Raw genomic sequence first — 17,322 nt, 5'->3', positions numbered from 1 at the left:
AAAATGATTTAAATAAATAAGCTAGACATTTAAAATAATTTAAAGTAGTTAACCGTTAAACTTATGTTATTTAAAATAAATAAGTTGGGCAGTCAAAATATTTAAATAAATAAGTTTAATAGTTAAAATAATTTAAATACTATCCATAAGCCCGAGTAATTTTTTTTAAATAAGTAAACGAAATAGTTAATCTCATTTAAACGAATAAATTAAATAATTTATGTCATTTAAATAAGCATGCTTAAACCTTTAAAAATCTTTAAAACAAATAAGTAGTATAATAAAATAATTTAAATGAGTAAACTTAAACAATTAAAAAAATTCATTTAATAGTTAGTAAAATAAAATCTTTTAAATTAATAATTAATATTTTAATAACACGCAATTCAAATAAGGAATTTAAATCAATTAAATTTAAAAATAATAAATCCTAATATTTATCAAGTTTAATGCACGCGATTTAGTGGATTAGATTTTTAGGTACTACATGTCGCTATTTAGCGACGGATTCTAAGTATTTCGTCTCTAAATTAACAACGCAAATCAATAAAAGTCGTCGCCATTAACGACGTTAAAGATAAAATATACGTCGCAATTAGAGACGAAATAAAAACAATAAACGTCGCTATTAGCGACGACATATTTAGAAAATAGCGACGTAATAAATATATGAACATCGTCGCTATTAGCGATAAAATTGTTTATAAAGACTGTCGCAATTAGCTACGAAAAAATATATTTTTCGCATTTAGAGACAATTTTAATGTCATCGCAAATAGCAACGACATTAAATTAATTTGTCGCTACTTGCGACGTTTTTTTACATTTAGTCGTTAATAACCAACGACTAAGAAAATAAGGACGATTGTAATATTCGTCGCTAAATCGTCACTATCTTAAATTTAGCGACGCTTTACGATCCTTGTCGCTAATGCCGAATTTTTTTGTAGTGCCATGAATCTCTCTTTTCCATTGAACTCAATCCATTTATTTCCAGCATTTTCGAAAACCCCAATGGATAAACTCATCACAAATAATAATAATAATAATAATAAAAAAATAAAGGAAACCAATATAGAAAATATTAATTAATTTAAGCATGTATAAATACCCCTCGACACCAATCGTAATTCCCATGCAACGCATCTCCCACCACCCACCCAACCCCTTTGTCCTTTCCCTAAAAATCTAGGATATTCATCCAACCAAATAATTATCTTGAAACTATGGCTCCAATGGGTATACAAGGCCGAACATGGTGCCTTGTTTGGGCTATTTCAATGGTCATCATCCTATTCACATCGGATCTCGTTCGAGGCCATAGATCGAACGGGAACATGAACGTGATCGACTCGTGCTGGAGGACGAATCCCAACTGGAGGAGAAACCGCCATCAGCTGGCCACATGCTCGGTCGGCTATGCCGGAAAGATGAGCAACAACGTTGGGCGTGGTACGGTAGATTACGTTGTTACGGACCCTAGCGACGACCCATCGAACCCAAAGCCCGGAACATTGAGATTTGGTGTGACAAGCGTCAAGGGAAAGGTTTGGATCACATTCCAAAGGGACATGAACATTAAACTTGCAAAACCCCTCCTTGTTGGCAGTTTCACTGCAATAGATGGTAGAGGTGCTAATGTTCACATCACAAATGGTGCTTGTTTGTTGCTTCAAGAGGTATATATGTATTCTTATTATAAACATCATAATTAATAAATATAATTTTTTTTTTTATAATGTAACATCGTTTATATATACATGCAGGTGAGCAATGTGATTATCCATGGCATTCACATCCACGACTGCATTGCTCAGGGGGCTGGGCCGGTGATAGGCCCGGACCGGAAGATGGTGCAGCTGGGACCCGTGGACGGGGACGCGATCCGGCTGGTAAGCTCGTCGAAGATATGGATCGATCACAACACTCTACAGGATTGCCATGACGGTTTGATCGATGTTACCCGAGGTTCCACGGATATCACCATATCCAATAACTGGTTTAAGTTTCAAGACAAGGTGATGCTTCTAGGCCACGACGATGGATTCTCTCTCGACAAGAACATGAAGGTCACTGTTGTATTCAACAGTTTCGGCCCTCGTTGCCACCAAAGAATGCCAAGGCATGCAAGTATATATTTATATATATTATAATAATTATTAGAATATAAATATATATTGTTTTTGGGCGAATGCAGGATTCGATTCGGATATGCTCATGTGGTGAACAATCTTTATCTAGGATGGGGAATATACGCCATCGGAGGAAGCATGGAGCCAAGCATCAAAAGTCAAGCAAATCTCTTCATTGCACCTCAAGGAGGAAGCAAAGAGGTAGCTAGGCATGCATATATATATTTTTGCAATAATATATATTATATATAAAGATAAATTTTGAAATTGAAATAAAGCCCGTCTGTAACTGTACGTGTAGATTTTATGGGGGCACAGTGCGATTGGTGGGTTCAAATCGGTGCAGGATGTGTTTGAAAATGGAGCCTCTTTCAGTAATTCTCTGGCTAGAGATGTTGCCATGAGGCCAAACTATAGGGCTGATCAAAGCTTTCAAGTGGCTGAGGGAAGGGCTGTGAGGTTATTAACCAGATCTGCCGGTGCTTTAAGATGCCCACCCACTTCCACATGCTAATTCTATTCCATTCCCATCTCATGTTACATCCACATATCTATATTTGCAATATATATTATTAATGTATACTCAAATATTTACACAATTTATGTATGAGATGACTTGATCATCTTCAAATTATATATTTTATGTAACATGTGATGAATCATTTATTCGTATCATCGATCATTCCACATCAATATAAATAATATTATCTACCTATTTATCTGCCGATAAATTATGAAATTAGTATTGATATCGATGAAGAACAATGTTTCTAACTGTGAGTTGAAAAATTGACCCTTCGTAAAAAAAATTTATATGATATCGTAGATATGATCATATGATCTCGATTTGATATTTTCTCTCATAATCTCCACCCTATCCCCATAATAAAATAACCTTCGGTTACATTGGTTTTAAATGTCATGATGTAAATGCAATTGTCTATTTGATGGAATTATATTTCATTAAATTAAAACTGTTTAAAATTTCATCGTCGTTTATTTTCCATGCACATTGAGTATTAAATTTCCGATCGGTTCAGTGAGGTATTTCTTCTTCTGATCCGTACGTCTAACATATTATTTCATTAACTTATGATAACAATTGAGTTATTAGACCAACTGTAAAATAAATAATATTCCTAATCGGATAATTTTAAAAATAATTATAACTTCACAACAAAAAATTCCTTATCATACATAGTACAAATAAATTAGATTTATTAATGTTATGATTTATTACAATTAAAACAAGTGAATGCTGAAAGCAGTAATTAAATGAAACTAATTAAAAAACGTGTAACTCAATGTGTACATATAATATTTCTAAAAAAATAATATTAACGGATGGAATCAAGGACTTGTAGCCTGTAGGAATATGGAATTTATTACTTATTAATTGAAGACTAAATAGATGCCAAAAAATGTTACGGAATAGTTGTGAATTGATAAAAGCAATAGAAACGTTTTCTAATTTATTGTGGATATATATGAACAAATTAGAGGATATGAACGTTAAGAGTGGATGTTCGCAAACTAATTAATGGTCAGGGTTTTTATTGAGCTTATGTATTAAACTATCTTTATTTTAGCATAGTTTCATTTATTTATATCGTTGAAAAAAAAAGATTTATCTATTTAATTACCAATGCAAATTGTATAGATAAAGACCTTGAATGTACTATAGTAAATAAACGATGAGATCGTACATATAGACAAAGACCTTGAATATATACTCTAGTAAATTAACGATGAGACCGTACATATGATTATTGTTATGAAACACATATTTTAAACATGTTCTAGTCGATTTGGCCGTCTAAAAGAAAAACAAAAAAATTTATATCTCATTTGAAAATAGAATCTGTGATTTTGTATACCGTGTTTCATTGGTATGAACATAAATATGTTCATACATATGAGTTCACTGATTTACCCTTACCCGAACTTTTCAAGTGGTTATCATTTATCATCTGAGGATAGTTCTGCAGACGTACAACAAGAGAAGCAATTGTATATCAAGTTGATCAAGTGCGAGTTCTCGATTGATCAAGTGGTTTTTCTTGATCATGTTATTTTGAAATACGGGGTTTCAATTGATAATAGCAAGATAGAGGTTATTCTGAACTGGGTGTGTCCTAAGAGTGCAAACGAACCGAATCGAGATGAATAATAGTAAAAATTTAATGCTCGAGTTCGGCTCTAATTATGTACATTCAAGTTCATTCGAAGCTCGAAAATTTTAAATATTTTGATTCAAGCTCGACTCGAAATAAAGTTCGAGTTCGGCTCGAAATATTCGAACCTATTCGTGAACTATTTGAACTATTTCTCGGTTATTATGGTTCAAAAATCTCGAAATGTCCGAAAAAGTTCGAAACGTATATATATTATTATATCATTATATGATATTAATTAAATATTAAGACTCCCGAACTATTCGCGAACTATCGAACAAAATAATTTTGGCTCGAGCTCTGTTCGAAAAAAAGTTCGAACATGTTCGGATTCGGCTCGAGTTCAATATGTTCGAATACGAATCAAATATTTATCGAGTTGGCTTGAAAAATCTCACGAACCGGCTCGATTCATTTATACCCCTAGTGTGTCCGAAGATAGTCTCTGTAGCACGATTCCATTTTAATCAATTAAAATATCTAAGCATATTTAAAGTGTTAAAACATGATTTTGAAGTCCTTATTGGGAAAATTAAGTAGAAAATCGGATTCAGGACGTCCGAAATGGTCGAGAGGGTTCCAAGGGTTTGAGTATTTTTGAAGGTCCGAACTTGGACCAAAGCAGGATAGGAATATCCGAACTGTTCAGAAGGTGCGTTGTACTCCGGATGCAGAGGGTGAGTTCGGAAACTCCGAACTCAAGATCAGAAGCTCTAAACTCTCACAAACAATGAATTTATGGGTTTCTGATTGGTGATTGACGTGGGTAAGTTCGGAAGGTCCGAACTCTGTCTGTAGCATGAGTTGTCCAATCGCAGGACACGTGTTCGGTGAGCAGAGATCGGAAGCTCTAATTGAATGATTGGAAGTTCCGAACGCAGATCGGAAGGTCCGAACTTAAGATCGGAAGGTCCGAATGTGGTCTGTAAATAAGGTGAAAATTTCTCATAGTAGCGCATGTTTTGGGTGTGTGGGTTTGTATAATTATTAGTGTTTTAGTAGTCTTCTCAAGCATAAATTTAATGTCTTATTCTCTTGCTAAAAAATTAGGCATAGAAAATATTGAACCTGTTTCTATCTCTCTCAAATTTGCTGATGGATCTATTAAATATCTGAGAGGGATAGTAGAGAATGTCCTAGTCAAGATAGACAAGTTGATTTATCCTGTAGATTTTTTTATTCTTGACATGGATGAGGATTGTGAGGTTCCGTTGATTCTAGGGCGTCCTTTTCTTGCTGCTAGTAAAGCGTTAGTTGATGTGGAAAAAGGAGAGTTAGTGTTGAGAATGAATGATGAGCAAGTGATTTTTAATATGCTTAAGTCGGCTACTGAGAGCCCAACTTTAAAATCTTGCTCTGCTGTCAAATTTATCGATGTGATTCATGACTATGGTGATGAATGTCTGCAGGTTCAGCTTTCCGCATAAATTAGTCCATTGCAAAATTTCTATAGAGTTGAAGCATGCAAGTGCAGGACTGATCTGAGTTTTTCAGAGACAGTGGATAAGCCACCATGAATGTCGCCACTCAAGAGAGGAGTATAGTCGGGCTATAGACTATAAATTTAGCGCTGACTCGGAGGCAACCAAGTGTTCTTTACTTTGATTTTTTGTTTTTTTTTTGCGTTTTTTTATTTTTATCTTTATTTGATTTTTGTTTCTTTCTCATGCCAGTTGGTCATGCCTGCCAATATATCTAGACTGTTGCTACCTTACCCAACGGATACCGTCAAGAAAAAAGAGGACGAATACGAAACCAGGGGAGTTTTATTGTTGTTTTCATTGTGTTTTTGTTCGTCTTTGCATTTGTGTGTTTATATGCATTCTGTTCATTGTTCTGAAGCATTGAGGGAAATGCTTTGGATAAGTATGGGGGGGTAGACTAGTTTATTGCATTGGTTATTGTGTTGTTGTTTAGTTATTATGTTTTGTGTTCATTCTGTTTGCATTCAATTGGTTTAGTTTTTGTGTTTGGTTCGTAATCATGCATATCATTTTGTTATTGTTTGTGTTGTCTTGCATGAGTAGGATGAGTCATGGTAGCCTATGATGATGATGTTTATCTGCACAAAAAAAAAAAAATTGTATTTTTGAAAAAAAATTTCTCTTGACTGGACATAAGAAACTGTAGGTTGAACTGTGAATATTTATAAGCACTTGTGTTAGACCAGTGGAGTGTAACGAAAGATTTCATGAAGTTTCTGTCTATTTGACCATTGCACGACAATAGGTGGTTTGTGGATCTTGATTGTGCTCTATGAATTTTGATGAGGCTCTAGTTTATACTTATGATCTTGAGCGCACCTAAAAAAAAAATAATTTTTACAACTACTCCATCCAGGCTTGGACAATGATTGAAATCCTAATTATTGCTCCATAGCTAAGTTTGCGGGTGAAATGGGGTTGATGATCCATCCGGGCTATAGACGAGGGGATTAAAAAAAAGAGAGAAAATTTTTGAATCATATCTTAGTTATAGCTAAGTTTGCGGGTAATTATTGGGGCTAAAGCAATACCGGGTGCAAAATCCGGAGGTGTGTAATTCATTATCTCAAGGGAGGTGGGTTTAGTCTAGAGGTCGTTGGAAGGAATGGGCACTTGAAAAATGAAACTTACACTTATTTGTCATAGGTCGCTAAGCAGTTTTGAGGCGAATTCGGTCTAAGTTGTATGAAACTGGAATGACATTTCACACACACACGTTCACGTTAAATCGAAGGTGTATTATGAAAAGTTGAGAGCGTTGGTGATTTTGTTTTTGTGATTGAACTTCTCGGAGGCTTTTCACTCTCATGAATCGTCCTTACTTATGTTTTTGTGTGCATATTATTTTTTGCATTTCTTGCTCGAGGGCGAGCAAGGTTTAAGTATGATGGTGTTGATAAGTGCATTTTGTATGCATTAGTTCGTGATATTTTTATATTTATTTTGTGTGCATTCAAATTATTTTGGTGTGTTTTTATGTGTTTTATTGCATTTGTGTGCATTTCATTCTCCGGATTCTATTTGTAAAAATTTAAAGAGTTTTGAAGAGAAGAGAAGAGAAAAAAAAAAAAATCTAAGCGCAAACGAATTTGTTTGCACAACATTGTGCAAACGAATTTGTTTGCAATACATGTGCTTATAAATATTCACGAGGGGGATGGTGCGCACGAACGCAACACAAGATTCCAGCAGAAACGGGGGACAAGACTCGTGCGAGCATGAATGTTTTGCGCGTGCGCGCGAGAGAGACATTGAGGTACTGGTTTGTAAGCCTGCGCGCGCGCGAGGACTCTTTAGGCGCGCGCGTGTCGCGGAGTCAAAAATATTTTTAGAATTGTATTTCGTGAAGGAAACAAATTGGTATGGGATCCGGGCACTATAAATAGGAGATTTTAATATTTTTCAAGGGTTTCAGAATTTCAGACGCGGAGAACGGGAGAGGGTGGCTACTGCTACTACTGCTTGGGAGAAGATTTCTTCCTCTTTTATTATTATTTTTCATTATTCATGATTAAAAACTTTGTTTAAATCATGAATTTATTTATTGAGTAGTTTTTTTTCGATCAAGGGCACGTGATTGGGCCAGACAATTTATGTATAAAACTTGATTTGTTTATTTGAGATTTTTAGACTTGATTTTATTTTTATTGATTATCGAATTTATATTTGTCTTGTGAATTTCCTGGCCAGTTATTTTTTTGCATGTTAATTGATTCCAATTCGACAGAGGAGGTTTCGATTTTGATCACTTTGATATTCAACATAGTGTAAAACTGACTAGAAATAGAATTCGATTTCATTATGCGATTTGGGTGTAAACAGAATTTTCTTAGTTATTCATGCATTCAAATTTGATTAGAATTACGAAAGATTAATCCGTCAATATTTGAATAGGTTTGATTGTTCTAGAAATAGTCCTTTGAACAAATTAGGAAAATTCCCGTGAATTAAGATTAAATCTGATGTCTTAGGTCGACTGCTTGTTACATGAATTGTCTGGTACCTACGTGAGTCCTTGATCGAGCTTTTCATAAATTTGAGTTAAATCCAAATTTTCCTGCCGCGCTTTAGTTAATTTTATTTTATTTGCAATTTTAATTATTATTTTAAAATCTGAATCACCTTTATTTATTGGTCTAGATTAAGTAGGAATAAATATATTTCGGTATTCATATTTATACAGTCTCTGTGGGTTCGACATCTGGACCTTTGTCCACTATATTATAACTTGACCTGGTACGCTTGCCAGTTGATTTTTATCAAACCGATTTAGCCGATAAAGTTTTTGGCGCTGTTGCCGGGGACTGTTTGTGATATCATAATTTTTGTTTCTCTTGAGATTAGACTATATTTTAATTTATTTTATTAAATTCTGAAATATCTTCTTTTCTTTGAAATTTTTAGTTACTCATCTGCCAGACGAAGAGATGGAGGACAACCGCACTGTTTGGGATCTGATTAGGCCTCCTGTTGAAGGATATGGATCTAGCATCGTTCGCCCCGCTGTTGAGGCGAATAATTTTGAACTGAAACCCTCTACTATTCAGCTGATCCAACTTCAAGAAAGATTTGGGGGCACATCTGTGGAAGACCCTCTACGCTCATCTGAAGCGTTTTCTGTCGATCTGCGACACGTTCAAGGTTAATGGGGTAACATCTGATGCAGTGCGACTGCGGTTATTCTCATTCTCTCTACAAGGCGAAGCTACAGAGTGGTTAGATGATCTGCCTGTGGGTTCCATCACTACATGGAACCAACTTGTTCAAACTTTTCTGAACAAGTATTTCTCTCCCACTAAGATGGCAAAACTATTCTCCGACATCATCTCATTCAGACAGAAGGAGGGAGAATCTCTTCATGCGGCTTGGACCCGATTTAAGAAGATGTTGAGGATGTGTCCTCAACATAATCTTACTCAGACCAAAAGACTCAGACATTCTATAATGGGGGTGATCAGTCTGTTCGATCTATGCTAGACGCTGCTGCTAATGGATGTTTATTCAGGAAGACGCCGGTAGAAGCATGAGAGATCATAGGTAATATGGCAGAGAGTAACATTGGGTGGCCGGATATGAAGAAGGAAAAGAAAGATGGAATTCTAGAGGTCGATGCTTTGATGGACCTGAATGCAAAGATCGACGCACTGACACACCAAGTGACACTTATGAAAGCAACGCTAGTAAATCATGCACAAGGGAATCTGCAAGAAGAGCAACAGTTGTTTGAAGTTGAAGCGGCTAATTTTGCAGGAAATCAAGGACGGCAGCTGTACAACTCCTACAACAACTATAATCAGAACTGACAGTCCAAGCAAGAGGAGAAGAAGCCGAGTTTTGAAGAGATAATGATGAAGTATGTGGCTGGTACAGAAGCTCGGCTACAAAATCAAGAAGCTATGCTACAGAAGTTGGAGACTCAGATGGCTCAGATAGCAACCCAACTCTCTACTCGTCCTACTAGATTGTTGCCCAGCAACACTGAACCAAATCCAAGGGGCGTGAATGCTATCATGGTTGTGACCCGACCACAGTCTGAGAAGCAGCAAATGGAAAAAGAGAAGATGATGGAAGAGCCAAAAAGTTCAGAGTCCAAGGAGGATACGCGTGCTGAAAATTCCTCAAAGGCAGGTAAGAAAGGTAAGACTTCAAAATTTTAAGTTAATGATAATGTTATATTTCTACCTTACCTTTCCCCCCATAGAGCTAAGCAATTGTTATTTGATTCTCAATTTAAAAATTTTCTTGAAATCTTCAAGAAACTGCATATTAACATACCTTTTGCAGATGTTTTAGCTCAGATGCCGAACTATGCAATATTTCTGAAGGACTTGCTGAAAAACAAGAAGAAATTGAATGATATAACGCAAGTCGCAATGAACGAGGAATGCTCGGCGGTGCTGCAGAAGAAGCTTACAACAAAATCTCAGGATCCAGGGAGTTTTTCTATATCCTGTCAAATTGGAATTTTATCATTTGTTAATGTTTTGTGTGATTTAGGATCGAGCATAAATTTAATGCCTTATTCTCTTGCTCAAAAATTAGGCATAGAAAATATTGAACCTGTCTCTATCTCTCTCAAATTTGCTGATGGATCTATTAAATATCTGAGAGGGATAGTAGAGAATGTCCTAGTCAAGATAGACAAATTGATTTATCCTGTAGATTTTTTTATTGTTGACATGGATGAGGACTGTGAGGTTCCGTTGATTCTAGGGCGTCATTTTCTTGCTGCTAGTAAAGCGTTAGTTGATGTGGAAAAAGGAGAGTTAGTGTTGAGATGAATGATGAGCAAGTCATTTTTAATATGCTTAAGTCGGCTACTGAGAGCCCAACTTTAAAATCTTGCTCTGCTGTCAAATTTATCGATGTGATTCATGACTATGGTGATGAATGTCTGCAGGTTCAGCTTTCCGCAGGAATTAGTCCATTGCAAAATTTTATAGAGTTGAAGCATGCAAGTGCAGGACTGATCTGAGTTTTTCAGAGACGGTGGATAAGCCACCTTGAATGTCGCCACTCAATAGAAGAGTATAGTCGGGCTATAAACTATAAATTTAGCGCTGACTGGGAGGCAACCCAATGTTCTTTACTTAGATTTTTCGTTTCTTTTTGCTTTTTTTGTTATCTTTATTTGATTTTTGTTTCTTTCCCATGCCAGTTGGTCATGTCTGCCAATATATCTAGACTGATGCTACATTACCCAGCGGATACCGTCAAGAAAGAAGAGGACGAATACGAAACCAGGGGAGTGTTATTGTTGTTTTCATTGTGTTTTTGTTCGTCTTTGAATTTGTGTGTTTGTATGCATTCTGTTCATTGTTCTGAAGCATTGAGAGCAATGCTTTGGATAAGTATAGGGGGGTAGACTAGTTTATTACATTGGTTATTGTGTTGTTGTTTAGTTATTATGTTTTGTGTTCATTCTGTTTGCATTCATTTGGTTTAGTTTTTGTGTTTGGTTCGTAATCAAGCATATCATTTTGTTATTGTTTGTGTTGTTTTGCATGAGTAGGATGAGTCATGGTAGCCTATGATGATGAAGTTTATTTGCAAAAAAAAAAAAATTGGATTTTTGAAAAAAATTTACTCTTGACTGGACATGAAAAACTGTAGGTTGAACTGTGAATATTTATAAGCACTTGTGTTAGACCAGTGGAGTGTAACGAAAGATTTGATGAAGTTTCTGTCTGTTTGACCATTGCACGGCAATAGGTTGTTTGTGGATCTTGATTGTGCTCTATGAATTTTGATGAGGATCTAGTTTATACTTATGATCTTGGGCGCACCTAAAAAAAAATTTTTTTTTTACAACTCAATCCAGGCTTGGATAATTATTGAAATCCTAATTATTGCTCCATATCTAAGTTTGCGGGTAAAATGGGGTTGATGCTCCATCCAGGCTATAGAAGAGGGGATTAAAAAAAAAGAGAAAATTTTTTGAATCCTATATTAGTTATAGCTAAGTTTGCGGGTAATTATTGGGGCTAAAGCAATACCGGGTGCAAAATCCGAAGGTGTGTAATTCATTATCTCAAGGGAGGTGGGTTTAGTCTAGAGGTCGTTGGAAGAAATGGGCACTTGAAAAATGAAACTTACACTGATTTGTCATAGGTCGCTAAGTAGTTTGGAGGCGAATTTGGTCTAAGTTGTATGAAACTGGAATGACATTTCACACACACACGTTCACGTTAAATCGAAGGTGTATTATGAAAAGTTGAGAGCGTTGGTGATTTTGTTTTTGTGATTGAACTTCTCGAAGGCTGTGCACTCTCATGAATCGCCTTACTTATGTTTTTGTGTGCATATTGTTTTTTGCATTTCTTGCTCGAGGGCGAGCAAGGTTTAAGTATGGTGGTGTTGATAAGTGCATTTTGTATGCATTAGTTCGTGATATTTTTATATTTATTTTGTGTGCATTCATATTGTTTTTGTGTGTTTTTATGTGTTTTATTGTATTTGTGTGCATTTCATTCTCCGGGTTCTATTTGTAGGAATTAAAAGAGTTTTGAAGAGAAGAGAAGAGAAAAGAAAAGAAAAGAAAAAAAAAAGAAAAAGAAAAATATAAGCGCAAACGAATTTGTTTGCACTACATGTTGTGCAAACGCACAACATGTAGTGCAAACGGGAGAGAACAAGCGCGTTAGCGCTAGAGTTGGTGCAAACAACATGAGGTTAGCGCTAGAGTTGTGCTAACGCGCAAGAAAGAAGATAGCAACCGCGCGGACAAGCTGCGCTATCGTGCATGATTCAGAAAAATAGGAACGCGCGCGAGCGAAGGGGATGGTGCGCGCGATCGCATCACAAGATTCCAGTAGAAACGAGGGACAAGACGTGCGCGAGCGTGAATGTTTTGCGCGCACTAGAGAGAGAGACATTGAGGTACTGGTTTGTAAGTCTGCGCGCGCATGTCGCGGAGTCAGAAATATTTTTAGAATTTTATTTCGTGAAGGAAAAAAATTGGTATGGGATCCGGGCACTATAAATAGGAGATTTTAATATTTTTCAAGGGTTCCAGAATTTCAGACGCGGAGAACGGGAGAGGGTGGCTACTGCTACTTCTGCTTAGGAGAAGATTTTTCCTCTTTTATTAATTCTTTTGATTATTCATGATTAAAAACTTTGTTTAAATCATGAATTTATTTATTGAGTAGTTTTCTTTTTTGATCAAGGCCACGTGATTGGGCCAGACAATTTATGTATAAAACTTTATTTGTTTATTTGATATTTTCAGACTTGATTTATTTTTATTGATTATCGAATTTATATTTGTCTTGTGAATTTCCCGGCCAATTATTTGCTTGCATGTTAATTGATTCCAATTCGACAGAGGATGTTTCGATTTTGATCACTTCGATATTCAAGATAGTGTAAAACTGACTAGAAATAGAATTCGGTTTTATTATGCGGTTTGGGTGTAAACTGAATTTTCACAGTTATTCATGCATTCAAATTTGATTAGAATTACGAAAGATTAATCCGTCAATATTTGAATAGGTTTGATTATTCTAGAAATAGTCCTTTGAACAAATTAGAAAAATTCCCGTGAATTAAGATTAAGTCTTATGTCTTAGGTCGACTGCTTGTTACATGAATTGTCTGGTACCTACGTGAGTCCTTGATTGAGTTTTTCCCAACTTTTAGTTAAATCCAAATTTTCCTGCTGCGCTTTAGTTAATTTTATTTTATTTGCAATTTTAATTATTATTTTAAAATCTGAATCACCTTTATTCATTGGTCTAGATTAAGTAAAAATAAATATATTTTTGTATTCATATTTATACAGTCCCTATGGGTTCGACATCTGACCTTTGTCAACTATATTATAACTTGACCTCGTACGCTTGCCAGTTGATTTTTATCAAACCGATTTAGCCGGTCAGTTATCTTTGAAGAAATATGGCTGGATACGAAGACTGCAGCTGTCATTGAAGCGACGGGCGTTGGGGGTAATGAGGATGCTCAGAGATATTCTTGAGATTGTCATCATCGACAAATAAATTATCGTCGTATATTTGAATTGGATAGGTTCATCCGGATTGAGACTATGACTTTGGTTGACATTGAGACTCCCGATGTATCGGAGGATTGACTATAGCACATGGAGTGTTGTTTCAGGTCATTCCATTGCTCAAAGGAGCAGAAGCTGGAGGCCATTGAGAACCTGTGGAGAGACGATGTAAGGCCCGAGATTATTTAATTTTAATCTGAGATTATTTAATTTGGAAATATTTTGAGTTTAGAATTAAATTCTAATATTCATAAATTAATTAGGATTAAAATTAAATTAAATAGCTTTTCAGTGGACTGATTTGAAAATAGCTAAAATTTTAGGGACTAAACTGCAATTTGGCTATATATATCTTAATTCTCACTTGTAATATATCATTTTCACGTGAAACATATCAGAAGAAAAGAAAATAAAGTCAGAGACGGTGAAATCTCATTCCAACGCCATTTTTGTCCCTTCAAAGCTCCGATAATTCGTGATCTGGCCGTTAGAAATTCGAGATAAATATATATATATCTATATATATATATATGAGATCACCGCTCCGAGGCCTTTGTTTTGGTACAACTTTTATTGAGTTATCTCATATTTGATTTTTATGTTGAAGATGGAATTTTCTTATTTTTCTTATACATGACCATGAGCTAGCATGTGTTATGTATTCAAAGACGGATCGGTTAAAGATTGTCGTTCGGAATTGATATGAATATATGAAGCAAAGTTGAAACCCTTACAATTTTGATTATGTGTTGGACGTGTATATACATGTTGATATGTTTAGGAATGATGTTATATATAACTGTTGGATTGAGTTGAATATTGTTTCGGTTGTCGGTTTGTAGCCGTTACGCCGCCGATTCAGAAATTGTCACGAGTTTTGTATATGTACTTTAACCGTGGGTGAATGGTAGTTGTACATTGTTATTGAGTTCCTTGTATCCTTCATTTCAGATTTGAAGCGTTGAAGATACATATGAAAGCGGCTATCGAAACGGGAATTCCGAAATTGCATCGCTAAAGACTTTAGCAAGGTTGTAAGAGTTGTTAGTTTGTACAATTGATAAGCATTTGAACAGGGTTTGATATATGTTCCTTGTCGATATATTTCAGATTTGCAGCACGTTCAGAATCGATATTGAAAGGTATAAATGACAGTGAATCCAGATGGGATAGAACACTCGAAATAGATATAATTTTCGAGTATTCCTTTTTAAATCACAATACTTGTTTTCTTATATACTTTTATGTGATTTTGGATGATTGTTATTGTTGTTGATTATTTGGTTATGAGTTCAAGTTATTTTACAGTATTTAATGCATACAGATTGTGTTGCATTCATATTGAACTCTACCTTAATAAACACAGAGGGCTGATTGGCCTAGAGTATATATGACGTTTGGAGGGCTATAGTTGAGTGGCACGTAATGTAGATTTACTTCCAGATCTAGATGACTCACTATAGTTGCACCAAAGTCAGGGGATATAAAATACTTGAAGTCACCTCGATTGGGTGAGTTGGTGATTAGTTTGAGAATTTTATTCCCTGAGATCCCAAGAACCAATATTTGATTGATATCAGACTTGATAGACTTCTTTTGAAACATGCATTGCATTCATGTTTATTATATTGCATGTTTTTTTATTTAAACTAGGATTTTATTCTCACCAGAGTTATCCGGCTATTGCTGTGTTTTGTATGTGTGCATGGCAATAGGTGGGGTAGGAGCTGGTCAGACTCGACGTGGAAAGCTCGGGATTGAGTCTTCGCATGTGAGGACTCGGGTTTAAGCAAGAGGACATGTATTATGACTTGTGAAACATGATAGCACAAGAACAAGAACAAGAACCTTTGTATATGTTAAACTTGTAGAATCCTCGTTTATGTTTATGATTGCATGTATTTCAGATGACTAGAACATAGTTTAAATGCATGTATATGAGGTTTGAGATTTGAACAAGAGTTGCATACTTTGCTGTTATACTTGAAATGTTTAAATTCTGAAATTTTGTAGCAGGGCACGGACCCCGTGCATACTTTGGGTAAGGGTCCGTGTACCCTACTGACTTTGTTTTTGTGCAGAAAATGAAGGGAACGGACCCCGTGCATGCCATGTGCCAAGGTCCATGTATCCCACTGTTCCGCAACTTCTTCATGTTGATTTCCAGCCTTGGGAACGGACCCTGTCCAAAAGATGCACGGACCTAAGTCCGTGTGTGTGGTCTGCCCTTGTAAAAAAAAATATTCTTTTTGCGACGTGTTTTCGCTTCGCCAAATGTCCTATATTATTTTTTTATTATTAAACTTACTAATATTCAGATTGAATATTTCTAGTTATTAATCGCCCTGTAAGATTAGATTAGCACCCGAGTTCCCCAAAACAGGTGGTATCAGAGCATAAGTTTCTGGATTAGGATAGAAGTTAGTGAGCGGGGTAGATTGCGTCTATCTGATTTCTTTATACTGCATAAGCTTGAATGTTGTATATGATTATGTGAATTATATGCGAGCATGGTTTGTGTTTGCAAATATTATTTGATTGCATGATTATATGCTTTCATTGCTACTGCATGCTCTATGTGCAATCTTATTCTAGATTATCCTCGATCAGCACCTGAATTCTCATGAGAACACATGAGAATTCTAATCAGAGAAGGATGAAATAAGTGCAGAATATGATATTGTTTATGCACTAATCTATTTGATAATCAGATATGCCTCTTCGTAAAGCATCGGTGACTAGACAGACAGTGGTTATTCCTCCGCCAGAACAGCTGAATATACCGCAGCCAGTGGTAGAACCTCCGAATGCACAAGGGAGTACATCTGCTGATTTCATGGATGTTACAGCTACACCCATGGAGACATTGTTGAAAATATTTCAGTCATTAAAACCTCCAACTTTGAAAGGAACAAAAAATTCAGTTGATTGTGAGAATTGGCTCGAATATATAGAACAACTATTTGAATCACTTGACTATTCAGATGATCGTCGTATCAGATTAGTAGTACATCAACTCCACGAAGTTGCCAAAAGTTTGTGGATTACTACAAAGAAAGCAATAGAACATCGAGGTACAATTATCACCTAGTTTGTCTTTAAAACTGAATTTTATCAACGTTTCTTTCTAGTATCCTACAGAAAGATAAAGGAGCAGAATTTGCAATTTTGAGGCAAGGTCAGTTGAATATAGAAGACTATGTGGCCAAATTTTCTAGCCTACTGAAATTTGCTCCACATATAGCTGCAAGTGATAAAGCCGTGGCGGACCAGTTTATCAATGGCTTGAATCCAGATGTATTCACTTTGGTGAACAGTGGACGACCCAATACTTTTGCAGATGCGCTGAACAGAGCAAAGGGAGCAGAGGCAGGATTTTTGAGGCAGAGAGGATCACCTTTCATTCCACAGCCACCTCAACATCCAGTATCAGCATCAGTGCCACAGAATCCGCCATATTTTCAGAAACCATCTCCCAGATTTGAGGGAGGAAGCAGCGGTAGGAAGGATTCGAGATTCAGGCC

General features: G+C 35.9%; 1 protein-coding gene across 1 annotated transcript; it reads left to right on the top strand.

The window, feature by feature from the left end:
• The first annotated feature begins 1,152 nt into the window (after positions 1-1,152).
• LOC140884398 (probable pectate lyase 4) lies at positions 1,153-2,804 on the top strand. The gene is made up of 4 exons (XM_073291137.1): positions 1,153-1,679; positions 1,767-2,122; positions 2,198-2,333; positions 2,434-2,804. Exons 1-4 carry the CDS (start codon positions 1,227-1,229, stop codon positions 2,644-2,646), a joined length of 1,158 nt encoding a protein of 385 aa, XP_073147238.1. The 5' UTR covers positions 1,153-1,226; the 3' UTR covers positions 2,647-2,804.
• The last annotated feature ends 14,518 nt before the right edge of the window (positions 2,805-17,322 follow it).

Source organism: Henckelia pumila, chromosome 2 (genome assembly GCF_033568475.1).
Source record: "Henckelia pumila isolate YLH828 chromosome 2, ASM3356847v2, whole genome shotgun sequence".
NCBI lineage: Eukaryota > Viridiplantae > Streptophyta > Magnoliopsida > Lamiales > Gesneriaceae > Henckelia > Henckelia pumila.
Note: the sequence above shows the minus strand (reverse complement) of the source record. Positions and strands in the feature narration are given on the sequence as shown.

Bases quoted from the DNA above. Each gene is read 5' to 3' on its own strand.
- LOC140884398 (XM_073291137.1), top strand. From the start codon at position 1,227: ATGGCTCCAATGGGTATACAAGGCCGAACATGGTGCCTTGTTTGGGCT. The intron at 1,680-1,766 runs GTATATATGTAT...ATATACATGCAG, and splicing joins CTTGTTTGTTGCTTCAAGAG to GTGAGCAATGTGATTATCCA. The intron at 2,334-2,433 runs GTAGCTAGGCAT...CTGTACGTGTAG, and splicing joins CTCAAGGAGGAAGCAAAGAG to ATTTTATGGGGGCACAGTGC.